The following is a 27,478-nucleotide window of genomic DNA, read 5'->3' as shown; positions in this document are numbered from 1 at the left end:
ACAGGTCTTCTTGACCTTTCAGCCAAGCATCCAATTAGTATCCGTTTACTAATTTGATATCACACATACCTAGGCACTGTTAGAGGGGCCAGAGATGCGTTTGGGAGAGGGGATGAGAACCGGAGAAGGCCATCTACTAGATCGCTGCCGCCATGTAGCGCATGAACTAACCCCGCTGGGTGCGCTAGGCTGTGTTTACTGAGGGTTTGACGTCCCGGGAAAATGTGTCCCCAGCCCGTCCCCGCCCTTCAGCCCACAGCCTGGCCCGTTTGCCTACGTTTGATCACCCCCCACCCTCCTCTCTTGCCATAGCAACCGCGAAGGCGCCTGCAGATCCGCCCTTGCTGCGGCAGCCGCCGGGGCCGGGCGTGGTGTTTGCAGTGCGGCCCGGGCGGGGGAGGGCAGCTGGGCAGGGCCGACGCTCAGATCACGTCTCCCGCGATGCTGCCGCGTGCCACCGCCGGCTCCTCCCCTCCCCGGCCAGGGTTTTCCAGCCAGCAGAGCCGCCGCCGCCGCCGCCGCCCCTGCCTCGCAGCGCCAAGGCTGGGCGACCGGATCCGGGCGTTGCGTGCTCTCCAGCCCCAGCGGCCTCGCCATGACGGCGTCCATGAGGCAGCGGTTTGATACGTTCCTCCACGAGAAGAACTGCATGACCAGCCTGCTGGAGAAAATCGAGACCAAGACCGGGGTGAGCCGATCCTACATCGCCATCGGTGAGTGACTGCCCCGCTCCCCGCCGCTGCTGGCCCCTGGGACACGCCCGGCCTGCGGGCAGGGGCTGGGGTCAGTGCCCGCGAGCCCGGGCAGCGGCTCTGCCGGGGACACGCTGCCGAGGAGTGGCCTCCCGGCTCTGGGTTACGTAACCGGGTTTCGAGGCGGAGGCGGAGGAGTGGGGAAGCCTGTGGCCGGCCAGAGGGGCAGTGGGGGCGGAGGCGGAATGGCTGGGGTTGGGTGTCTGCGGCAGCCGAGAGGAGCGACAGCAGCAACGTTGTGCTCTCCGGTTACGCCAGCCCAGCTCCCCCCCCCCCCCAGTTATTGCGTCCCCTGCCTTCTCCTGGGGGCGATTTCATGGAAGCTGCTGAGCCATAGTGTCAATTCCCCCCCCCCCCCAAAAAAATCGCACAGGGAGAACCCCCCCCCCAGTCGATGGCATCTGAGCCGGCGCGTTTGCATGCAACGGGGCGGAGGGGAAAGAGCGAGTTACTCCCAGGAGGTGGAAACTGACTAGCCAGCGCGGCTGACGTGTCCGAGCCTGGAGTCTCTGCTTCCCGCCCCGGTCCGGCGCGATGTACCCCTTTAGCGTCACAGGTTAGGAGTGCTCCCCGGGCTGGCTAGTCGGGGGCTGGCAGTAGGCGAGTGGGGCTCCCTGCCGCAGTGGGGGAGCGAGTGGCTGACTCGATAGCTTGGTTTCTTTCCCACCGGTCGCGAGTCGTTGAGAAAACGCCCCGCCTATTTATAACCGGTCGCTTTCCCCCCTCTAATGCGCTGTCTGCTTTCTCCCTGGGTAGCTATCATTGGCGTGCTGGCCGTGTACCTGGTGATCGGCTATGGAGCATCTCTGCTGTGCAACCTGATCGGATTCGCTTATCCTGCCTACATCTCGTAAGTGCCTCAAACGCACCCTCCTGCACAGTGCTGTCCCCGAAACAGGCCATCTGAAAGGGGAGGAGGGGGGCACCTCTCTAGAGGGAGAACTATTCCATTGCTGTTTTTCCTCCCTGCGGATAATTTTTTAGGCAATGTTTGTAGCATTTCAAGTTTGTGGTGATTTTGTCCTGTTCATTATTTTCTCTTCTGGCATTCAAATTGTCCAAGTTTGAGACAGTCTGGTGGATGAAGGTGCTTTGGAATGTGCAGATGGCGAAACTTCCCAAGGGCCTTATGTTCACAGTTTGTGAAAGCTTTTTAAAAAGACAGTGTCTCGATGGATTTCTGACTATGAGACTAGGGTTCCTTACTACAAGGTGAAACGTTAAGTCATTGGGTGCTTATTTCTGTAGGCTGGCCCTTGGTATAGATTATAGCTGTTAAATTAAAACTTGAAAGTCATCATCTATTTCTTAAATTATCTCCTTCCCAACCCCGGGTGGGCAGATGTTGTTACAAAACAACTGAACAATGTTTAGTAAACTGATGAGTACTGTAAAGTTGAGACTCTGCCCAGAAAGCTAATAAAGAGTTGGAATTTCTGAAACATACATGAGATCAAATATCAGTTGGATGCAGAGGCAGTGCCTGTGACTTTTTAAAAAATATTTCCATGGGTTTTGCCTTTTCTGTCATGAATGTTAGCTGGTTTATTTTTTGAAACTTTGTATTAATGCAAAGTTACAATAAAACATTAACATAGTGCATCATATATTACTTATTCAGGATCAGCATTATATTCAAAGAACTTGGCTAAAGATTCTAGCTCCCTGGCTAGGGGGCTTTCCTCCTTTGAGTATGCTTGAAAGGGTGGCCACATTTCTAAATACCTATCCTCTTTTTGGTGCTTTTCTTGTGTATGTATTTGTTGAATGAACTTTTCCATTACAAGAACAATCTGTTTTACTATATCTCAATTCCATAGAAGGAAGCAGTCACATTTTTCCAATTTTAGTGGCTGTTTTTTAAAGATTTTTTTTTTAATTACCATTGCAAAATCGCAGTCATCTAGCTTAAACTCTTTGTAGTGCCTGTGGCATCAAAGTGCCATACTCCTGAATTTTATCACTCCTTCGATCATTTTTAGTTTATGCTAGTATGTTAGTCGGTAATGAGAAAACTCACTTCAGTTTACATGGTTAAAGTGGAAACATGAAAATCTGGCATCCTCCCCACCCCCCATTATTTTTTCTTCATGTGCTAAATGGTAAGGTATTATGTTTGTTTAAAAACCTGTTCTAATTATGTTCCAGCTTACGGTTTTGAAGTGTAATGTCTTAATGAAAGGTTGAATCATACGTTGCATTTGCTTCTAGTGATGAGAGAGAGCGAGAAATAATTACTATTGTTACAATATTGGATAAGACTGATATGGATATTTTAGTTTAGAGTACACTTCAAGATATTCACTAGAGCAGTGATCTAGTGGAAGCATACAACCTAGGCCATGATAAAACAAACAGCATTGTATAAAGGATCTGAGAATAGATCCATATTTAAGGAGGCCTCCTTGCTCCAAAATGACTTTGCTGTTGAAGGGGCTAGAAGTAACATGAAGGAGCAGCATTTGACAGTAAACAACAGAGAGAGAGAGAAGATTTAAAAATATTTTAAAAAATCCACAAGACAATATGGGGATGCAGTCTGAACTTGTTCTGTAGCAAGGGCAGTCAATCTGGTACCTTTCACAAGCACTACATTAACTTGTTACAAACACATTTTTAACATATGTGCATTTTAAGTTAGATTTTATTGTTTCACGTTGAATGAGTACTTAAAATTACATACTACAGGATCTCCACTAATCAAAACTTGCTGTAAGGATAAACTGTTCCTTCTTACTAATTTAACAGTGATGTCTGATTAATTTTAGTGCATAACTTATTGGATCTTCTTGAGAGCTATGCACATATTTAAATATGCTGAATAGTATAACAATACTAGTGAAATCTGCCTTAAAGGTGTTGGATAGAAAAGTCTGTTCACTAATAACACACTCTTGGGACACTTGCTGTAGGTAAAACTGAAAGCTGTGGTTCATGTTGGAGGTGGGAAAACAAAGTGAGCTCATGACAGGTTTCAGAGTAACAGCCGTGTTAGTCTGTATTCGCAAAAAGAAAAGGAGTACTTGTGGCACCTTAGAGACTAACTACAGCTCACTTAATCGGATGCACTTTCCACAGTATGCATCCGATGAAGTGAGCTGTAGCTCACGAAAGCTTATGCTCAAATAAATTGGTTAGTCTCTAAGGTGCCACAAGTACTCCTTTTCTTAAAGTGAGCTAAATTCAGAATATTGTCACAGCGTCTTAATGTGACTGCTACCGAAGCAGATAGCTGCATCACTGTTAAAATGATTCAGATCTCAGAAGGTGAAGGGGGAAAAACAAATTTTTTCCCAATTTTTTTTCTAGAACAAAGTGGGTCCAAGTTTAATTTTCATGGTATGTCTAGTAACTTGTCTCATTTAAAGTTACATTTAACAAAGTACTCAAGCACACTGCTGCAAAAACATGCTTTCCTTGGCTACTCATTCACAGGATGGGTATGCTGCTCATTTGTATTGCTAGCCATGTGGGAGAGAGACCATATCAAGTCCCCGTCTCCCCTAACCCAGTCCACACCAAGCAGACTGTGGGAACACACTTAATTGTTAGCTTCTATCTCTAACTTCTATGACACTAGGATTTTAATATTGGGTTGCTTCCTGTGGCAACCACACTCCTTCCTCTTTTTTTTTCTTTTTAAAACAGACATGCACAAAGGATTTAGTCAGTTTCAGAATGCGAGTTTGAAAGTAGCTGTGCATTGTCACACAAGTCCCCTTACTAATTTGTATGGTTTTACAATTAACTGCATCTTCCTATTCACTTTTCTTTTCCTTGTTTTTGAGAGTCTTTCACGCAACAGGGAAATGAGCTATAGAGTGAAAACGAATATAAAGTGTTATCAAATGCACAAAGTAAACTGGCAGGGAGAGGGGGAATCTATTTTTTCCAGTTAATCTAAAATCAGTATAATGGAAAAGAAGTGTTGTTTGTAATATTATCAGGGAAAAATTTTCAAGAAGTCTGATTATTTTATCTTAAGTTGGTGATGTTCCTTTATGTGTGTTGTGTAAACTACATTGCCAATGTCTAAACTTATTCCTCTTATGTGATATGATCAAGGACCCAATCCTACTGTCCTTTGCCATAGAACTTAGAAGCAAACTTTTTATTTCCAGACAACTTTAACTCTGAAAAAGGGAATAGCCAGACTACTAAACGAGGGAAGAGGTAAATATTAGAAAACATTTTTGTTGGCGGTGCTTAAATAATGCTATCAATACTTTCTCTGCGCTCCTATGCATTGCAGAGCATTAGTCTGTTCAATGTAGCCCCACTCGTAACCAGTGGTGGTGAACTACCTAACAAAAAAAAATTATATATTAAAAAATTGCTAGCTGTGTGTGTATGTAAAACATGTATACACTTAAAAAATGGAACAGGAAGCGTCTTCGGTGATTAAGTGATGAGGATCATCTGAAACTTTCTTTTAATGTGCTTACTTTTTTTTTTTTTTTTGTAATTGCTAAGAATAAGGTCACTTGAAGCAGTAAAGCTGCCTAACTCCTAGTGCTAATGTCAAAAAGCAGAAAATCAGTTAAGTATAATTAAACTCTGCTGCTTTGGCTTAATTTATGCTATTAATATTTTGATTAAGCTACAGAAAACTAACAGAAATACCCATGTAATACGAGGCAGCATAGTCTAGTGGATTGAGTTTAGGGGTTGGGAGCATGGAGTTACGTCACTGATCATCTTAGGTTATAGCCATTGATGGACCTATCCTCCGTGAATTTATCTAATTCTTTTTTGAACCCAGTTAGACTTTCGCCCTATTGGAAGGATGAAACGCTTGATTTTTTGGCCCCATAGCAAAATAACTGTTCTCACTGCATTCCTGATTCAACATACCTACCAACATCTTGAGGCAAAACAAATCACTTTTAATTTAAATAAACTGAATTGGGCCTTGCCAAAATAGGGATCTGCTCTGATTCTAGTGATCAGTGTAGACAGGTAACTGCTCTTTGAATTAATGTAGCTTATGCTGGGGTTTCAAGGAGGATAGACTCCACCAGTGCGAGTGGTGTCTTTGCCGGCCAATGCTAAAGGCTGCACCAGGACAGCTAAGTCACTGGCTGGAGTTATGGCAAATCACCATTCTAGACAAGGCCTTTGGCTGCTGATGGAGCAGGAGCCCACAGTTTAGTGGAAGGGAGAGGAGCTTCCATGTAGGCCTGGATTATTGGAACCCACAGCTGCACAGGGAGAGAAGGTGGAAGCCCCTGCACCATTGTCAAGCCTCCCACTTAGTTAACATCTGCCTCTCCAAATACACAGATTCTTCTCTCCCCACCTCCCCCGTCCTTTCTCCATGAATTAATGTGCTGCTACCCCCCCACTGACAGGGAGTGTGTATTGCACATGTGAAGGGGGGATGTTGCAGACTAATTACTTGGGGTTAGAGAGAGTGTGTGTGTGTGTTGGCAGAAAGTAGCTTCAGGTAGTATCTGGATACAGTTAGTGTTTTTTGGTAGGGATGGTAGCCAGGAATGAAGATGTGAGGTAAGAGTCAGTATTTGATGGCTGAAAGAGTGAGAAAAGAATCAAGAGTGAAGCATATATAAACATGGGCACCTTCTGCATAAAATGTGATACCCTTGTGTGAATTTAGACAATTTTGCCAAGGGCAGGATGTGATAATGAGGAAGACAAAGAAGGAACTATACTCGAGAGATCTGTTAGTGGTAGAGTTCATTGTCAATTGCAAGAAGTATGGCTAAAAATGCAAGTGCCATGTGGTTGAGAAAGGTCTGGTTGGTAGTATGAAATGCTAAGTTCAAGGGGAGAGAGAGACTGTGGAAGGAGGGCTAAACATTAGTAGCGTGTTTCAATATTGTGTAGGTGAGAAGGTACTGGAAACAATCAAGGAAGGCTCTAAACACAAGTATAGTGGATGGGTAGGAGGTGTGTGTAGTTTCAGAGGGGGTAGGGAAAGAATCACCCTTCAGGTTTTTCTTTTTTTAACAAAAAAACATTTGTTTTCAAAACAAATATATCAGTAACTACAAACACACAATAGTTTGAGTATGGTGGAATGCAAGTTCATTATTGCATAAGGAGTCTGTACCATGTATTAAAGGGTCCCCAAAAACTTAATAGCAAATAGCAAACTTAAGTATGTAGGAGTCTACAGATGCCAGCTATTGTTTTCTATCCCTATGCCTTTTAAAGCCTTTCTATTATCTATGGCTATGTCTATACTTAAACTGCGGCAGCTATGCTGCTGTAGCACTTCAGTGTAGACACTACAGCAATAGGATGGATTCTCCCATTGCTGTAGTTAATCCACCTCCCCAAGAAGCTGTAGTTAGGTTGAGAGAAGAATTCTTTCATTAATCTAGCGCTGTCTACATTGGGGATTAAGTTGGTTAAACTACTTTGTTCCGGGGTGTGGATCTTTCACACCACTGAGATGTAGCAGGGTCAATTTAAGTTTTAGTGTAGACCTGGCCTAAGATTGTGTGTATTTGTATATTTTAACCAGTATGCTTTGAGGGTGTTGCTTCTGTTCCTGGTTGTAAAGATACTCAGTAAAAAGTTTCCCACTTGAGAAGGAAAGTGGGAACAGATATGAATGCTTCCATTTCTCTCCCCTCCAAATTAAAGCATTATTGTTCCAGGTTCTCCCCCACCCCTTAGTTAACTAATGGTGCTGCCAGGAAAGTGTTTATCCTACCTACAGGTGGAAAAACCCGTGTTTGGTACCACTTGAAATGTGATAGCAATAGTGTCCGTATTCTCTTTTATTGACAGGTTTTCTCTGTGTGACTTCATTTTCCTTGCTCTTTATATATTGATACTATCAGTTTTAAAACGAAAGCTATTTTGTATGTAGACCACTTTATTGTGTTCTCTTCTGCACTAATGAGACTGATGACATAAAATACTGAAAACACAAAGCCTGTAGCATTCATCTTAGGAAAGAAAGCAATGGAGAAAGTGGCATATCCCTAGGTTCTTAATTCTGCACATCTATAATGCTTTATTTACATGAGTGATCTGGTGTGCACTGTAAATTCCAAGGTTTTCCCATGACACTTACAGTAACAGCTTTTGGCATCTCTCAATTGCTGGACTCCATTCTTTAATAATAAGCAAAAGAATTTAAAAGGATATATAATGCCTAATACGCATAAAGGGAAGTACTGTATATGTGGATTGCTAACCCTAATCATAGTAATAATTAGTAGCATCACAGCTTCAGAAAGCATCACAGCTCCACGTTTTAGCCTTTCCCTGCCAAATAGCTGAATCTTGTCAAAAGGAATCTGGTAACTTAAAGTTTTCTGGCTTAGTTAATTCACTTAAAATCGGAAGATGGTTACAGTAACTCTTTTTAATTAGCTGGTTGCAGAAAAGGTGAGCACTATTGGTTTAGAATTCTGTTTGACTAATTCCATGATACGACAATCCAACAGAGCTGACATTCGCAGTCTCAAAGAGAGAGTAGCTTTCTTTTGTAGTATTTCTTCTATTGGATGTTCATGGATTTTAAAATAAATGTAGCCATGGGATGATTCAATCTGCTGGAAACTGCCTCTTGTATCAGAAAATGCTGTTGAGGAGCCACACATTTCTGTAGGCACCACTGTCACCTTCTATGTGCCATAATCACAGGAGTTTTTAAATAAATCCCCTACAGATATTTTATATCTCATGTCTATATAATATTTTTTTTGAACAGTTCACTCTCCAGACAATGATTTGCATTGTTATTTGGTCATACATCAGTATTATAGAAGCTTTTGGGTTGGGGTGGGACTGGGACTGGCAGCCAGTCCATTTTTTAGGTTTTAATTAAAAATATAAAGCTATACCATGTGATTTTTAGGTATTTCCTTCCTTTTACATTTCTAAGAACATTGTAGTTTAGTAGGTCTCAATGCTAGAGCTACCATAAATTACATGTTACCTGTTCTTTCAGTATACAAATAACATTGCAACAAAGATGTCTTTGTAAAATAACCTACCTTTAAAATTTGCATACTAAAACTGCTCTGGTGCTAGTATCTCTCAGTCTGACTTCATCTGTAATTTATATTCCTGTCACTTGTTAAGGCAGATGACGTGCTGAATATTATACTGAGTCATGATTTAAGATAAAAATGAAATGTTCTTGGTTCTTTTGTATTGTGCATGACAAGGTCTCTCTCAGGTTAGTGGGAGACCACTGTCCTGTTGCAATGTGATGTACTATAAATGCTGAAGTTCAGTAAACATATGTTCAGAAATAAATATTGAAGAGACAGTGGAGATTGTACGAAACAACTTATTTCTATAAAAATAATCAAAGTACCCAAACTACTCTAGCCGCAATAAAGTTATTAGTTCTTGTTTCATCACTATTACAATCTGATTTGCTCAGTGAATAGATCATGTGGGCATTAGCCACTTGTGAACATCTCATTTGTTCCATGTGCATTTTCATACTTGACATATTATTTATTCTTCAGTACACATCTTTCATTTTAGTAGTATGTTGTTTGGGTTGAATCGATAAAGCAAATCTAGACTCCCTTGCTTGTTGTGCTGTTAATAACGAGATTAAAAATTTCATTTCACTTGTTTTGGATGCAAAACAAACCTACGCTCTCACAAACTGCACAGGAATATTAGCGTTCGCATGTTATTTCTGAAACTTCATCATTTAATAATGCTCTATAGAGTCACATTAACTAAAGTTTGGTTGTTTTTAAACAAACAGGAAAATTGCATGTGACTGAAGGGCTAGAAATGTATTGAAGGTTCCATAAACAACTTAATTCTGATCCTCTATCTCTGCCCAGGGGTTCACTGTAGGTCAGAGCCACATTAAGGCAAACATATATAGTAATTTTGTGGCGTGAAAATTTTTATTTTTTCCGAACAAAGGACTTTTTTTGACAAATTCATTCAGAAACTATGAGCCAGCTCTAGTGTCAATATAATACATATAAATATACTTTTTGGATGAAACCAGAAAGCAATGGTTTTTTTTTTTTTTTTTTTTTTTAGTCCCTCTGCCTTTCAGGTAAAATGGAAAAAATGTTTTGACGCTGGAGTTCAGCCTGAGTTCTAGTCTGTGAGGCTGTATGTAATAGATGATTTTGTTTCTAGTATATAAGCTTGTGGCCAATACTGGAAGTGTGGATGAAGCATCTTAGTTTGGCATGGTAGTTTGATATAAGGGGGCTGTGGCTGGATAGGTAGAAGTGTAAATTATCCTCAATTCCACTATCTAGTGCTGTTATAAGCTATTACCTGATTGCCAACAATCAACTTGAAAGACTGTTTCTCCCACCCTTTCTTCATGTGTGAGAATGTGTGTGTTGGGGGAGTGGGGGGAGTTATTTAATAGGAACTAACATGATAAACAACTCACTAGTGTGGTGGTTGTGAGAAAGCTATTATCAAGGTGGATATGATGAACTGGGATGGAGTATTTTTAAATTAATATTGTGCGACACTATTTCCATGTTCAATTTTGTATTGCTGGCTGACTAAATGCATAGTTAAATCAAAGGAGGCTGTATAGGGGTTTTTAACCCTGTTCCTGCCCCATGTTGAGCAGGAAAGGTAAAACAGATAGGACGGCTTCAGGTACTTGGCTTCAAAGGAGTTAAGATAACCACTGGGTCATCAAATGGGAGAAGAAACTACTTGGCTGGCTACATTTAGGTGAGAATAGTTTACTTTCCCAAATGCTAAAGCCTGAGATAAAAAAGTGAGCTTTTGAATCAAGACCCTAGAAAAGGGAGGGAGCGTTGTATGAGCTGAGAGACTGACTGGACTGGATGTCCAGAGAAAGCAAACTATTACAGTACAAAAAGAAAAGGAGGACTTGTGGCACCTTAGAGACTAACAAATTTATTTGAGCATAAGCTTTCGTGAGCTACCGTTAGTCTCTAAGGTGCCACAAGTCCTCCTTTTCTTTTTGCGAATACAGACTAACACGGCTGCTACTCTGAAACCTATTACAGTACAGGCTGTTTCTCCCTGCCACAGATGGAGTTAGCTGGGTTGAGGGAATTTACCATGGTGTAAATAAGACCATGCGAGTAGGCCTCTTTTTATTTTACCCCTTGCTTGAATAAATTTTGCTTTGTTTTGAGGAAGCTATTCATGTCACTGCAAATGTGCTGCCACAGGCTCCTGGAGACAAAGGGCTTGCAGGTGCCAAACACTGTTGGACCTGCTGAAATAATCATGATCGATACATAAGGGGCTATGACCCAGGTCCTGGTCTGAGTGGGAAAGCTGAGGAATTCCACCCCAGGAGCGGTAAAGGTCCAAGGCCTGTCACCTGTGCGGGATATACTTGGTGGAGACCTCAAAGGGACAGTGGTGCAGCTAGCCTAGTAACCAAGACAGTGGGTCTTACACTTCACTCTAGAACTGGTAGGATTCATGTTGACTTTAATTTTAGTGAAAATGTATTCTATGGCCCTGAGAGAGCAACAGAGAAAATCCTGCAAATTTCATTCTTGGCATTGTCAACTCTATTGTGTATGAATACAGCTGTTTTGATGGGTCATGAATAGAAAAAAACAGTCTCTTGACATATTTAGGGACCAGGGTACTGAAGCTGAAGACTTAGAACTGATGCAGAGCTTGTGTAACATAAGGAGTAAATAAGTAATGTATTCTTGTCACCCTGTGTTACTTATTCAAATGGCTGGCACTTCATTATGGCCTCTGCTTTCATCCCTAGGTGTCTCCCATGATGTTTGATTTAATTTTAAACAAGCTAATTTTTTTTTAAATACATTGATTATCTATCTTGTTTCCTCTTCACTTGATTACATATTTTTAGTCATATATGTATATTTATTAAGAGGACTTGTGAATTTTTTTAGTTAAACAAGCGGTATTTTATATCAGTGTAACAATTGCCAGGCTTATCAATGGCTAAGATTTTTGTCTTCAGGTTTTTGAATAACTATATTGTACTTGTTGATGTTGAATGTAAAGCATTTTCTGTAGCTTTCTCATAAAATAGTGGAGAGTAATTAAAAAGGGTGGAAAATCATGTGTCAGTAATGGGTCTACACTGGCATTTGTCTTGGCAGATGGAGAGAGGAAGAGTTTGCCTATGGGGCAGGGTACAGCTCCAAATATTTGCCCCTCTGAGCCTTCCCAACCTGCAGCTGTAAACTGAAATCAGCAGAGATGATGCACTTAACCCATTTCCCTCGCACCAATAAACTAATATGGAATAGTATTATATATACACATTGCAGACATATGTAATTTGTACTTACTCTGAGCTGACGTGTCGCATGATACTTTAGCTGGAGTGACAGATATCTTTTTAAAATGATTGCAGATTATATCTTTTTTCCTCCTCCCCAGTGGACTTATCACATAGCATCTAGATAAGACCACTTCAGAGCGGGGTTACCTTCTGGTTCTTGCAGCATACGCAACTCCATCTGTGAATTTAATGTTTTACGTCAGTTGATTAATAGACAGTATTAAGGCTATGTCTACCCTGCACAGTTAACCTAGGTGACTGGCATCTGATTCTGGACATCCAGGTTGACCAAGAGGGACGTTGGGTGCATCCCCACAGCAAAACCTCTACCTGCATTATTATGTGCTTACTGTATCTGCACTTGCCCATGTGTATCTGGGGGCATATCCCATGGTTCCTGGTGCTGAGAAAAATCCTAAGATTTTTTTCCACCCATTCAGTTTTCAATTGAGGGAAAAGTTGTCTGTCCTTCAGGGAGGAATTGTGGGAAGGACATTCAGCACTAGAGTGACTTTTGCTTGCATCCTCCCTGAAAAGTGGGTGGGTTCTAGCTCAAGTTAAAACAAAGCCTGGGCTCTAAGCCACACCCTCAGCAAAGTAAGCTAGCCTTGGGCTTAAATCACTTCCAGAGCTATGTCAGAGGTTACTTTCTTGAACTGTGTGTGTGTGGGGGTGGTGGTGGTGGTGGTTAAGGTTAAAACTTGAGTAAGAGCCCAGGTTAACTGCACAGTGTAGATACACAATTATCCGTTTGGTGTAACAAACACCTCCTTTTTATTGCACATAACCATAAAAGATTGTCTTGTTTTATAAATCCAAATATCCCTCTTTATCATTCATAATTGTGGGGTTTATCTGTATGCTTCTAAGCAATACAAAGAGGTAGGTAAATATCAGCCCCATTTTATATTCATAACTTGCAATGTACAACACAGGCTCCAAAGGAAACATCAGTTCTTAGGGACAAGTGCTTGCTTTTGGTTTTGCTTGGCAAGGGTGGAGTGGTGGCAGATATTCTCTCCCACCAGCACCACTTTCAAATGGTGCAGGGATTCTTAAATTTGTAGTATGGTTTGCGGGAGACTTAGTTTCTCAGTACTCCCATCTTCAAGCATTCAAGCACTGAGGCTGGCTTAAAAAACACGATTTAAAAAAAAATCAACTTTTGGATATGTTTTATTTTCCATATAGTTTTTGAGCCTGTAAGGTTCATGTTTTCATGCTCTTCTTTGAAACCAGCAGGGCTAGAAATTTACCTCAGGCGTCCCCCCCCCCCCCCTAAAATAAAAGCCGAAATTTCTCACATAATTGCATGATTCCAAGATCTGGGGTTTAAGAAATGCCCCAGATATCTCAAGACTCCTGATGAAATCACAAGTGTTGGCAACATTGCGCAGGCTGGCACTCAAGAAGCAATTGACTGCTTTAGTGAGCTCCTTGGAGCAAGGACTGCTTCATCTTGATTGGTTTCAGAGTAACAGCCATGTTAGTCTGTATTCGCAAAAAGAAAAGGAGTACTTGTGGCACCTTAGAGACTAACCAATTTATTTGAGCATAAGCTTTCGTGAGCTACAGCTCACTTCATCGGATGCATACAGTATAAAGTGAGCTGTAGCTCACGAAAGCTTATGCTCAAATAAATTGTTAGTCTCTAAGGTGCCACAAGTACTCCTTTTCTTTTCATCTTGATTGTTTGTGAAGCACCTAACACATCATGGGCACTACCAAAAACAAATGTTTAACCATAGGCTGCAAAGCTGGGGGGGCCTCAACACTTTCAGGCCCTCGAGCTTAGGCTGAGTCAGGGAGGGGTCAAGGTATTGTTTGGGGACGGCCCCGTTTGCATGCCGTGTTGAAAGACAACTGGCTAGAGCAGTGAGCCAGGCCAGCCCAGCCCTGTGGGACAGGAGCCACTGTGGGGTGAGTGCGGGGCAGACTCGTTCTTCCCCCTTCCTCTGTGTGCCCTCCCCCACTTTAAATGGCACTCTGCAGCCCCTCTATTTAACTCTTGCTATTGGGCCAAAATAGAGAAGAGCTAATCCAAATATAACACCACCTCTGTCAGCTATTATTCACTTCCTTTTAGGGTGCGGGGGGCTGTCTCCCTCACTTTTTGGATTTCACACTTTTGTTCTCTTCTATCCCTTGATCTTTCTGTGCTCCTTTCTTCCCCAGGGCCCACACAGATGCAGCTCTCTCTCTCTGAGTTGATTAGGGAAATTGCAGCTCCTTCAGCTGGCCACAGCAGATTACCAAAGACTAGAGCACTTCCTCCTTTCACAGTGCTTTGTTTCAACAGAGCTCTTAGTCCCTATTGGCTCACAGAGAAAGGGCACGGATTATCTATCCCAGCTAATATTGGCTAACACAAATAGAGCTCTATGTATTCTGTGATATCCTGGAACTGCCCCTTACTGCGAAATTGTAGAATTCATTTAAACAAACAAATCAACAAAACATAATAGTCTCCATGTTTGTGAAGACAGCCTTGGAAATGTGAGCAGAATCTCAGCAAATGCAGTGGTCTCTTCCTGAGTCTGGAGAGCCTGAACCATGCCTCAAAATTGTTAACTATTTAAAAGCTGATCGCTTTAGCACAAGTATCCAGCTGTGTTTGCCCACAATTCCAAATGTCCATTTTTAATATAAATGCAACTATTGAAGCATTTCCAGTCTGTGCCATTAGAGTGAAGCAAAAACTTTGCCATGGAATTTAGGTCCCTATTGGCATTAAACATGGGGAAGGCTTTGCTATTAGACCATCAATGCAGTTCTTTTCTCCCTCCTCTCCTGTCTGTCACTGCTTCAAAATCCCACCCAGCCCATGGTGTAATACTAGTGCTGTGTTAGCGGGAGCAGCAATGGACTGAAAATGCAGTCCTTAACAGCACTCTTTGAAAAGCCTGTTCTTCCAGTTGCTGTGCCAGCAAAGTGGCTTGAGCACCACAGGTTAACTGTGCTGGATGGGTCATGGCAGGTTCTGTTAATATCCCGCTGTGGGATCTCAGATAAATTTGAGGATGTTTACCGTGTCCAGATAACGAATAAGTTAAATCAATATATTTGTGTCATACTGTGCTTCAAGATAATTTGGTCAAAGAGAGCTAAGTCAACCGGTGAGTTTTTTTTCCAGTGCTTATTCTAAAACATAAAATCAATAGTGTGACAAGGTTTTTTTTAACCTGTAGAACCAGGATCTGAAGCACTATAAGGAGTCTAGCATTTCATAAAACAGAGGTGGCATTCACAGGCAGAACTGTCAGTAGCTATGAATTACAGGGCTCAATAAACATTATTATAGACTTTCAAAAAAAATCTTGTGCAACTGATGGTCTCCCCTCAGACTCAACAAACAATATTAAAGGAATAATATATACAAGAAAATGACCAACCAAATTGGGTAAGTACACTTTATCCTATTACCCAAAAGAACATTCTTTCCAGTACTGCCACATTCACAAATAAATTGTACATCTGTTAACCTGGGTCATCTAACTACTACTCAATCCTTAGAATTTCCCTCAAAGTTATCCAAAGTGGTAGCATTTCACTGGCGTTCTCTAGGACTTATAGGATTCCTAGACCTCTGCTCTTTCTTCACAAAAAAAAAAAAAAAAGAGTACTTGTGGCACCTTAGAGATTAACAAATTTATTAGAGCATAAACTTTCGTGAGCTACAGCTCACTTCATCGGATGCATACAGCGGAAAATATAGTGGGGAGATTTTATATACACAGAGAACATGAAACAATGGGTGTTACCATACAGACTCTAACAAGAGTGATCAGGAAAGGTGAGCTATTAGCAGCAGGAGATGTGGGGGGGGGGACCTTTTGTGGTGATAATCAAGGTGGGCCATTTCCAGCAGTTTACAAGGACAGTAGAAGGGGAAATAAACAAGGGGAAATAGTTTTACTTTGTGTAACGACACATCCACTCCCTGTCTTTATTCAAGCCTAAGTTAATTGTATCCAGTTTGCAAATTAATTCCAATTCAGAAGTCTCTCCTTGGAGTCTGTTTTTGAAGTTTTTTTGTTGAAGAATTGTCACTTTTAGGTCTGTAATCGAGTGCCCAAAAGGACTGAAGTGTTCTCCGACTGGTTTTTGAATGTTATAATTCTTGACGTCTGATTTGTGTCCATTTATTCTTTTATGTAGAGACTGTCCATTTTGGCGTAACACTTAGGTACATGCTCAGATCCAATTTAAAATAAAGGCTACCTACCACCTTTCTTCTGGTCCACAAAATAACAAGATTCAGAGTAACAGCCGTGTTAATCTGTATTCGCAAAGAGAAAAGGAGTACTGGTGGCACCTTAGAGACTAACCAATTTATTTGAGCATAAGCTTTCGTGAGCTACGGAGTAAGTTTGTTCACTTAAAATTCAGGCTCTGGTAAGACTTTCTTGAATCCACACTAGTTTTCTAACGAGAGCTTGTTTGTTTAATTTTTTTCTATTGCATTGCACAGGTAAATGGTGCTTTGATATGACATGCAGGTTGACACAGGTCAGCCACATAGTTTCATGTTTTTGCCTCTGCTTGTATGAAATTTGGTTCTTGCTCATGCAGAATCATTGTGCGCTAAGATAATCATTGCACTTTAAAAGCTGTTAATCTAGAGTACATTCGGCTTTCATCTAGGGAGCTGTAGTACAATCACATCAGTGGCTTGCACAGATCTGCATTTCATTTCTGCTGTTTAGACTGTAACAGTATGCAGAAGCACTATGTGCATTCCAGTGATTTGAGGGGGACAGTCTCTGTGCTATTTCTTATGGAACCTGTGAGTAACTTTCTTTAGTGACCAGCAAGAATGTAACAGCAAATGAACTTTCTGTGAGCTCTATCTTGTTGTCTACAGGGAACTGGAACATTTTTATTACCTTAGCATGTGAACAGAAAAAACATGTGGTTCATTAAGGTGGAACGCCTTTGGTTCAGTGGTGGACTCTCCACATTATTCCTGCTAACATTACCTCACCTTTTCTTAATCATCTACTGGAATGGAAGGCCACAAATCATTTGTCTGTGTTTTGATGTCTATGTATGTACGTATGTTTTTATCATCAAAGTCAGACGTAGGAGACCTAAAAATATATTTGAGTTTCTCGGCTTCTTTCATATATAGAAAGATTTTAGTGTACAAAGATCTGGGGCAAGTCCTCTGTATGAAAGGAATGTTTCAGCCCATCCTCCCACGTACATATGCACAGGCAAATCAAAGTGATCGGTCTCTCCACTATATCATAACAGATTTGGGACAAATCCTTGTATTTTGTAAATGAGGTGGCATAACTGAACTGCTCACCTGTTATGCTTTCCTTTTCAGAATCAAGGCTATTGAAAGCCCCAACAAAGATGATGACACACAGTGGCTGACCTACTGGGTTGTGTATGGCATCTTCAGCATAGCAGAATTCTTCTCTGATATCTTTCTGTCTTGGTTCCCTTTCTACTACATGCTGAAGGTTTGTTGGTTCACCCTTTTCCCCTTAAAATAAGAATCTCTCAATATATCTAATGTAGAATCCACGAAAGAAGTAGATGGCAGTAAGATTCCCCGGTACTGGGTCATAGTTAACTTTTAAACTGATTAGCATATAAATTGTCACTTTGGCACAAAGAGTATGAACTCTTGAGGTTAGGGGGAGAATGAAGAGAATGACAAGAGTTGCAGGGAGGAGGAGTACAGCATAGGGAAGTTGAGTCCCTAGCCAAATTTTTTAGACAATATGACTGTATGTGCCCATGCAGTGAAGGGACCTAAGGCACTTGCCCCCACTCCATGGGATTAGCAGAAGTAACTCCGAAGACCACAATAAAAAGTATAAATCCTGTGTATTGGGTGGTGGGGGTGTGAGAATCAGGGGGTGAAGATATAGATTTGGATCATATGGGCTTCAGATGTCCTTTAACGTGTCCTTGTTTTTCTGAAAGAGCAGAGTTGGAGTTACAGTACTTTGTCACTAAACTATGTTTGCAGCACCATGAACGCTTTCAGCAGGCTGTAAATAATCAGCTACACTTTAACTCCAAACTACAACTTGCCTAACCTGCTTCAGGCTGTCTTTGCCAGCAAAGATGTGATATTACCAGACTTTCAAACATTACATTGTTTGTGTTCATTTCAATAGGCTATTTTTTAATACACTTCTGGGTAGAGGAAGCTCCAGGTAACTGAGTAGCTTTTTAACTGAGCAATTGACTGTTATGTACTTTTTGGGTGGGCTGCTTTTCTCTCGTGCTTCTCTCTCCCCACATCTCTGCACTTTGCTATTTTTGTCACAACTGTTTGCAAATAATGCTGAATTCTAAGTGTTTGTTTAGTCCATCAAAGTTTTTGCAATACTGACTTGCTGTTAAAATTGTATGATTGCAATACGATACACGGTTTGATATTTCTCCCAGGAAACAGCTTATGTTAAAGCCAAGATTCTACTCAAAGTCCTTAACTGAACTGTTCAGTTGATCCTGGCTAAAGATTCAGAAGGAAACTATTGTCCCTCTCTTGAGAGGGCCATGCTTCTTTCTCGCAAGGGTCCAGTTAATTAATGCAATGTTAGGACTTCTTATTCATTTCAGAAAAGTTGGGTTTTGTTTTTTTTTATACATCAAGTTAACTATCTTGTTGTAAAATCCTAGTGGAAAATAAGACCAGTTACAAGCCTGTGAAAAATTGCAGTTCATGTACAATTAGTAGATATGAGAGTTTAGCCTCTAAAATCTTCAAAAATTCTTTGTTCACTTAACATTCTCCATCCCCTACACGGGACCTGATTGAATATATGCCGTTTCCCCACCCCTGCATGGCTGAGCATGCTCCAGCCAATGGCTGGAGGGGTGAAGCAGGACTTCCCCTGTGACAGCTGCTCTCAGCTAGAGAGAGGCCCTAGAACTGAGTTCTCTATGCCCCGTGCTGGCACCCAGACAGCAGGGAGAAGTAAGCTGCCGGACTCAAATGCATAGGGGTCAAAAAGTCAGACGTGGAAGTGGAATAGATTGGAACAAGGAGCTTGAGACTGAGACCAGTGGGGGAGGGAAGAGAGAAACTGACTGGGAGTTCAGGGTGAAAGGGAGACTGGGACTGGCTTGGAAAGGAAATTGGACAGGGAGACTGTGAAGGGAGTCTAGACAAGAGGTGCTGATTGAGCCAGTAGGATAGGAGTGGGAGGAGAAGCTGGGGTGGCAAAGCAGAAGTGAACAGGGACTGTTTAGAGGGTACTGGGCAAAAGGGGCCAAACTTTTAGAGAGGGAAAAGAATGGGCAAGAAGGATCTGATCACTGGAATTGAATTCCTGAGTATCCTCATTCCTCTGCTGTGAGCATATCTGTGAAATCCACTTAGGAAATTGCACCAAAAATCTACACTAAAAGAACATTCAGGTTGCAAAATCAAGCACTTAAAAAATTAAGAAATACCAGGATTAAGGTGCAACCTTATTTCAGCCTATTTGTGTGCTGGATTATTATACAGTCTTGAATTACTGTGTCATTACTCCCCCCACCCACACCCCTTACCTCATTCAGAGTATAAGATGAATGGGGTTCACTTAAATGAGCACCTATTCAATATTTTGTTTTCTCCTTGTTCAATATGTGGCATAGGTCTGCCTTACAGTATTTCTCCAATGTTAATTGTCTTCGCAGCACCTCTGTGCGGTGAGTGGAGTGGCGGTTATCCCCATTTTCCAGATGGAGAACTGAGATGCAGATAGGTTTCAGAGTGGTAGTCATGTTAGTCTGTATCAGCAAAAACAACAAGAAGTCCTTGTGGCACTTTGGAGACTAAGAAATTTATTTGGGCATAAGCTTTTGTGGGCTACAACCCACTTCATCAGATGCATGGAGTGGAAAATACAGTAGGAAGAGAGAGATGGATCTATAATACAGAGAACATGAAAAGATGGGAGTTGCCATACCAACTCTAATGAGACAAATCAATTAAGGTGGGCTATTATCAAAAGGTTTTTTTTCTCCTGCTGCTAATAGACCACCTTAAATCAATTAAATCTGCTGATACAGACTAACATGACTACCACTCTGAAACCTCTCTGCATCTCGGTTCTCCATCTGGAAAATGGGGATAACCGCCACTCCACTCACCACACAGAGGTGCTGTGAAGATAATTAACATTGGAGAAGCACTGTAAGGCAGACCTATGCCACATACCGAACAAGGAGAAAGCAATCAATTAAGGTGCGCTATTATCAGCAGGAGGAGGAAAAAACCTTTTGATAATAGCCCACCTTAATTGATTACTCTCATTAGAGTTGGTATGGCAACCCCCATCTTTTCATGTTCTTTAGGTGCCACAAGGACTCCTCATAGTTTCTGAGATGCAGATATTAAACTCAAAAGGATCTGCTATTTCGGGTGCCCAGTCTGAGACACCTAAAACTGGATTTTTCACAGTACTTAGCATTTTAAGCTCCCAAAGCACAGCTCTCATTGATTTCCATTGCAGCTGAGAGTGCTCAGCGCTTCTGTAAATCAGACCCCAGGTCTCAAGTTGAGCACCCAGATAATGAAGAGAACTTTGTGACTACATCTGAAACTTGGTTTCAGTGACCGGCCCAGTATCACATAGGAATTCTGTAGCAGAGACAGGGGTGGCATCAAATTCTCCAAGGCAGCATTCAACTGCTTAGCCATCAGATAGGGGACCACAGAAAAAGAGACGAGACTCTGCACCTGCCAAATCTTGCAACAAATGAGGTAGGTGTCCTTCAGAAAACCGTCTCCTTCACTATGCAATCCTGATTCATCCTCAGAGCAGGTCCTCTTTCACACTATATATCAGGGGTGGGCAAACTTTATGGCCTGAGGGTCACATCCAAAACTGTATAGAGGGCCGGGTAGGGAAGGCTGAGCCTCCCCAAACCCTAACCGCCCCTCCCACTTCCTGCCCTCTGACTGCCCCCCTCAGAACCCCCGACCCATACAACCCCCCCACTCCTTGTTCCCTGACCGCCCCCTCCTGGGACCCCCCGGGACCCCACGCCCTATCCAACCCCACCTCTAAAGCTCCTTTCAGAATGCAGCCCTGCAGACATGGGCGGAGGACTCAGGAGGAGCAGGGGCAGCTGCGCAGCTGGAGAGAAGCGACGGTTTCTCCTTCAAAGCACCACTTTTCTCCAGCCAGTGGCTGCGGCGGCCCAGTGCTCCTCCTGAGTCCTCCGCATGCATTCACCTTGCTCCCGCCTGCTCCCTTGAGGCTGCAGGTGAGCCTCCCTTGCTGCTCTTCCCTGCCCCCGCAGTGCAGCCCTCTCCTATGCTGGTGGCGTGGCATGCTGAGGCTGTCGGGGAGAGGGGATAGCAGGGGAGGGGCCGGGGACCAGCCTCCCCAGTCGGGAGCTCAAGGGCCGGGCAGGACGGTCCCGCGGGCTGTAGTTTGCCCACCTTTGCTATATATGTACTAAAAGTCTTAATTTAGGTTGCATAGGTGCTGACTTTGACTAATTCTGATTTTGACTTTGCAACCTAAGTGTTCTTTTTGGTATCTGTACTGGGATGGTTGCCATAGAAATGTGTATACTGCCAATTCCAGTAGTACATAAGCCTCTCATACGCTAAAAGATCTATCCTCCCAACATTCTTGTGAGGTATTATCCTTATGTTACAGTCAGGGAATTGAGGCACAGAGATTAATACTGGATTGAAACAACAAAACCATACCCCTGACCCAGTTCTACAGTACAGTCCCCTACTATGGATGCAGTTTTACTGGTATAAACAAGCCTTAAACAGGTATAGCTTATTTCTCCCCTTTTCATATGAAAATAAGCGATATCTGTATAACTGAATCCATGCTGGAGGGGGGTTTGTGCATGTCACTTTACTATATAGGTTTAATTAAACCAGTACAGCTTGTGTGTAGAAAAGGCAAAAGTGACCTTGGCAAGTCACTGAGTCTGTGGCAGCGTAAGGGAGAGAACCCAGATCTTCTGAATCTCATCCTTCCTCTCTCAGCGCCAATATTGGATTTTGTTTTTTCTGTGCAGTGTGGCTTTCTGCTATGGTGCATGGCTCCAAGCCCTTCCAATGGAGCAGAGTTTCTCTACCACCGAATTATCCGCCCTTTCTTCTTGAAGCACGAGGCTCAATTGGACAGTGTTGTGAAGGATCTGAAAGACAAAGCTGCAGAGACTGCGGATGTCATTACTAAAGAAGGTGAGACCAAGAATGTAAACTTACCTCAAGGAGTGGGAATTTACCTTTATGATTTCAGGGCTGATGCCTTTAAAATGATCATTTTTTGGTCTTAAAAGATGCTGCTTTTGCAGATATCTGGTGGGATGTGTGTTGTCTTGGTTTTTGTGCAGAAATTCCCTTTGGAACAAAGTAAAGGAGAGAGACAACTGTAGAGGGCACAGATGCAGCAAGTACCACTTCTTTGGTGTGTGTCTACATTAAACAACAAGTCTCTTGAAGGACACTGCTTGCGTGAAATGGTCTAGTTATTTTGCTTGTTCCTACAACAGCTTAGCATGTCCATAAAGTGGTGGTACTAGTCAGAGAATCTATTCAGCACATCACACAAGGCAATCCATACAACTATTCTAGTGCATTCTGGGTCACTGAAGTACTTTGAGTTTGGTGCTGTGGCATAAGTGTCAAATGTTTTATATGGCAAATTGTTAATATTACTTGGAATTCAACACGAGGTGAAACATTACTACCTATTAAGTGTTTGTATTTTTCCCCTCCCAGAAACCAAAATGTCTCAATTTTTTCTTTAAAAAACAACAAAATGAAAAACACCAAACAGTGATTTATGTCTCGGGAGAAAAGTGAAATCTCCATAGTGACTCCTAGATGTACAATTGCTGGAGCTCAAGCAGCATGCTAAAATGGTTCACAGGGGCTCGCATGGGGGGAAGAAGGCTGGAGGGTGTTCTGCACTTATTTAGCTCCCAAGGAAACCAGGCAGGAAATTTTGCACTGTAAATGCCTCATGTAAAATATGGATGAAGGAAGGAGATGTAGCTGAACTTTCTGGAGTGTTTGAATCTGAAGGGAGAAAACCTTTTATAATTTTTTAGGAGTTTTCTTTGATTTTCCTGTTGTTCTCTGTCTTACCTCTATTTTCCTCCCTGAATGTAAATGACTCATTATTTCCTATTTTTCCTACATTTCTGATGCATGACCTTTACTGAGACAAACATCTGTTTTGGTAGATAAGGTTTAAAGCACAATAACTTATTTCTTTTCAACTATTCTTGTTCTCCTAGTTATTGCCTGTATTCTCTATTCCTGTCTTTTTCGTGTTCCTCTTCCTTGAGTCTTGCCCTCTTGTTCTCTTTTCCCTCTCTTTCCCCCCTTATACACCCTCAGCCACTAAGGTTTGCATATACCTGTTAAATCAGTATGTTATTACAGCCAACTCTGACTGATGGGCTGGTTCATGCTCTGGATATGTTATAGTGAAACTTTCAAAATATACAGATCTTCAGGTACTACAGCTAGACCTGGTACATCCCATATTAAATAGTGCTCTTTTCTTAAGTTGGTCTGTGATCTTCACTGTGGTGCTATCAATCTATGGTTGGTTTGCTGTAATTTTCACAGAATCTGTTTCTACGAAACTTCACAGCTTTGATCCACTCCTATTGTCAATTTTATTTGCCTATTTTAAAATGGCTGGTTTTCCCTCAGCATTTGGAGGCAAAATGTAGATTTGTCTCTCAACTGCAGCCAGTAGTGATTACACAGGCCTCTAATTTGTAGCAGAATAGAAATTTAACACTTTGTTTTCTCCCCTCCTCCAGCCAAGAAAGCTACAGTGAACTTACTGGGTGATGAGAAGAAGGGCATTTAAACTGTTAGCAGGATGAAGAAATTTGCCCCCCCCACCTCCTTTATACAGCTCGATGTTACTGGGGACTGTGGTATAATAATTTTAATAATGTTGCCTTGGAAACATTTTTGATATATTAAAGGAATGTGTTGTAAGTTTGCTTACTTTTATGTTGTCTGTATAGAAAGTAAGCACTTCTATTTAAATGCAGTGCAATGGGCAGTATCTAAAGCTTATTGAAAACTTATCTTATTCATCTCCATACAGGGGAAAGACCTTTCAATAGTGTCTCATCCTGCCATGAACACAAACTTAAATAAAATTATATCTATATCCCACAGGCTCTGCACGTCACAGTTTTTCTTTGTGCATGCATTCTCTGTATTTACAGTTAACATTTGACTGGTTCTTCCTGTAACGTATCATTTTTGTATGCAAAAGTAATGCGTTCTACTTGGATTTTCATGCACATGTATTTGCATATACAGGAAATAATTTATCAAAGGGAAGTGGCTTAATACAGCTATTCCCCACGAGTGAAGCCAACCGCACTATGCACTTGGTCATGGAGATTCTATATTGTTGCATGTACCACTTGTAACCTGCAGTATTCAGTACAAAGTGTGTGTGTGTTCAATATTAAATGGGTAGTTCTTAAACATAGAAAAGAGCACATTAGTGCAAATGACCTGGGTTATACTGGTGTGAAGTTATTTGCCAGAAATGGATGCACTGAACTCCTGGTACAAACTGACTAAAGCATAACCCCTGACTTGTTTGTTAAATGTAACTGGCATGTGAAACAGTTCAGGAATGGAGTGCCTTACAAATAAAATTACACTCAGAAGCAGAAAGCAACTGTACAAAAAAAATCAGCTCTACTGCAATGATTTGTAGAAATATCTGCTGAAGTCAGTTACAATTTACACTGTAATTATGGGGCTTGCCTCTTATCTTGTTCCCATCAACCCCTTTGTCCTGAGCTTTTTCTACATATGCAAAAGGTGTTGTCTGCTCTGGCTACATAAGGAGATGTGGGTCTTCCCCATTACCCACCAAATCAGAGCCCATGAAATGCATGGGCATCAAAAAACCTCTTACAGGGAAGAAGTAAATCATCTAGGTTACTTAATTGGACAGAACCAGAGAAGCACAAATGTGACCAAAGCCTTAAAAATAATTCCTACAGGTCAAAACACTTTGCCCCTTTACAATCTGTGCTTGCATCTACTGTTATCATTGCTATTTTATTTGAATTGTGAGAGATATTCACACTGTAGACAACAATTCTATAGTTTTACATGTTCTCTTCCTTGTCGTTATGCCTAGTGATGTTTCCTGAGAGCTTGCTGGCTTTACAGCATTTTTAAAAAACTTTTCCATATTTATAATTGTGGCCCAGCCCATGTACCTTAAGGAAAATGCATTCCAATTAATGTAGAGAAGCAAATAAAAGCTGTGAAGGTTTCTAGTTTCCCACAGAAACACTTTGAATTTTCCAACTTGAGAATGAGACAGCAAGGGTTAATCCATCTGGGATCTTTCAATGCATGAAACAATTCAAAAATGTAATATAGCAGCTTCAGGGTTATATCTGAAAAAAGGTTTTTACATCACAGCTAGACTAATGAAGAGGTATCAAGTACACCTTAGAGTATAATCTGTAATCAAGAGAACAATTTAAATAAAACGGGAGGTAGTGAGTACCTAGTGCTAGTAAGGCATGTGGGTGACTTAGGTGTATTTCCCCCAAAAGGCCAGGTTTGCATGCTGAATGGAGAACTTGAAATAGCATAGCTTGCAGACAAATATCTATTGTGTATATTTGGCTTGTAAAACTCCCCATTGCTTTAGGACCACTTTTTGCTACAAGCTGGCCTAACGCATAGAGCAACAGAGAAAGGTAACTTTGAAACGGAGATCTCCTCACTAACTGTCACCTACCCTTAAATAACTGTTGTAGCATTCCCTGCCGCCTCTGTCCTCTAGAATTTTAATGGGAAGGGCTGCTGGAACTTTCAGTTCAAACTGAGTTTCTTGCCCTACTTTTAGGGATGCCTCAGAGCAAAGGTTCTGGGTAGAAGAGCTCAAGGGGTGGGTGAAGGGTACTTAATTATTCAAAGTGCTGGGGTCTTCTATATCTCTTCCCATGCAAACAGGAACTTTTCCCTTTATCTCCAAGGGCCACTGTGGACAAAGGAGGGGTACAGTGTGACTGCAGGTCATGCTACTATTTCCCACAAACTATTTTAGCTGATGAGGAAGGGGGTCAAATCAGCCAATCCCTAGCATTAAGCACAGGATAGCTATAACACTGGCTAACTTACAGCACCCCTGCAGCTAACAAAAGTGTGAACAGCACAGTATAAGCTTAGCTGAAACAGCAATGGAAGTGCAATAGTAACATTAAAAAAACCAAACTAGAAGTAGTCCTCTAGGTTTCACTTCGGCTAAGAATTGCAATGTAAAGGTAGTCTGAGGAAAAGCTTTACTATCATAGTCAGTGCTACATTTTAGTGGAATTTTGTGGGGGTAAAAACCCATTTTAATTTGTTTTATGCACTTGAAATCAGCTCTGCACAAGCCTGTCAGCTTGTGCAACTAACATTGCTGCCAGTTTCCTTTTTAGAAGGATGTTAAAACACTTGAGAATTTTTAGGTTTAACAGCAGCAATACCCATGAAGTATGGTGCTCAAAGTAACTGAAAAGAACTAAGTTCCATATAAGTAAACAAATGACTCTTTATAGAGCCCTTAAATACTGTCCCTATTTTAAAGAGGTGGGAAACGAGGTTAGAGACTTTCCAAGGTCAGCCATCCATCCTTGTAGGGACACAGCCTAAACTTCCTGATACTCAACCCAGTTAATTTTTATTCTGAAGAATCCCATCTTTTAAACTTCACCCCACTCAGGGGAGCAAAGCCCTTTTAGATAGGTGTAAGGGGAAGTTTATTCTAGTATTCTTAAATAAGGTTCAGAACTGAATAGTTAAATGTTTTCTGTGTTTTCAACAAAGCCCTCTTGATCAGACAGCTGTTAACACTATGTTTAGTGCAACACATCCCTCAAGTTTTTTTTTTTAAAAACAATTCTTTGTTCCAACTGATTTGCAGGTAGACACACAAATTAAATGGCTTGATGCTGCTTGTTAAGCTGAGTGCATTACTGCTAATAAGTTGCTGTATAGGAAATTCAAATTGTACAACAACTTAACATTCTCTTAAATTGCTTTTGGGCTTGATATATTGAATCTTTAGGTAAGTGAGAAGATTTTTTCAAAGGTATGCAAATTAACAGGACCTGTTCAGTCAAGTAGTCTTAAAAGGGGAAGGGAAAGATTGCTGCAGCAACCCATTCTGTACTTGCAAATAACTCCTGTGGGCACTGGCCATTCAGTAAGTCTTCTCCCAGCAGCTGTTTGAAAAATTAGTATATCTTAGCCAATTTGTCTGTGCTGAAGATGTAATGTACTGAACAGAAAGATATAAATAAAGAGCAGTATCTTACAGTATTGGAATAATGCCTTTCAATATGTCTTAAATAAGTACCATCTGCTCAGTCCTATGGAAAACTACTGGGTTAAAAGGGCAAGGCCTCTTTACAGCATACATACTTCTTTTCATCCTTGCCCCCATTCTAGCAGGAGCTTGCAGAAGTACCTAATACTTCATTGTCAGAGCTCTTA

The 27,478-nt window shown here is 41.6% G+C and overlaps 1 protein-coding gene across 1 annotated transcript; it reads left to right on the top strand.

The window, feature by feature from the left end:
* Positions 1-393: 393 nt before the first annotated feature.
* On the top strand, positions 394-27,304 carry REEP5 (receptor accessory protein 5). Its single transcript, XM_073344720.1, has 5 exons — positions 394-713; positions 1,509-1,602; positions 17,324-17,462; positions 21,997-22,165; positions 23,764-27,304. The coding sequence occupies exons 1-5, from the start codon at positions 596-598 to the stop codon at positions 23,811-23,813; spliced, it is 570 nt and encodes a 189-aa protein (XP_073200821.1). The 5' UTR covers positions 394-595; the 3' UTR covers positions 23,814-27,304.
* The last annotated feature ends 174 nt before the right edge of the window (positions 27,305-27,478 follow it).

This window comes from Lepidochelys kempii, chromosome 5, assembly GCF_965140265.1.
Source record: "Lepidochelys kempii isolate rLepKem1 chromosome 5, rLepKem1.hap2, whole genome shotgun sequence".
In the NCBI taxonomy this organism is placed as follows: domain Eukaryota; kingdom Metazoa; phylum Chordata; order Testudines; family Cheloniidae; genus Lepidochelys; species Lepidochelys kempii.
The sequence above is the reverse complement of the archived record's forward strand: the minus strand, read 5'-3'. Positions and strand labels throughout refer to the sequence as shown.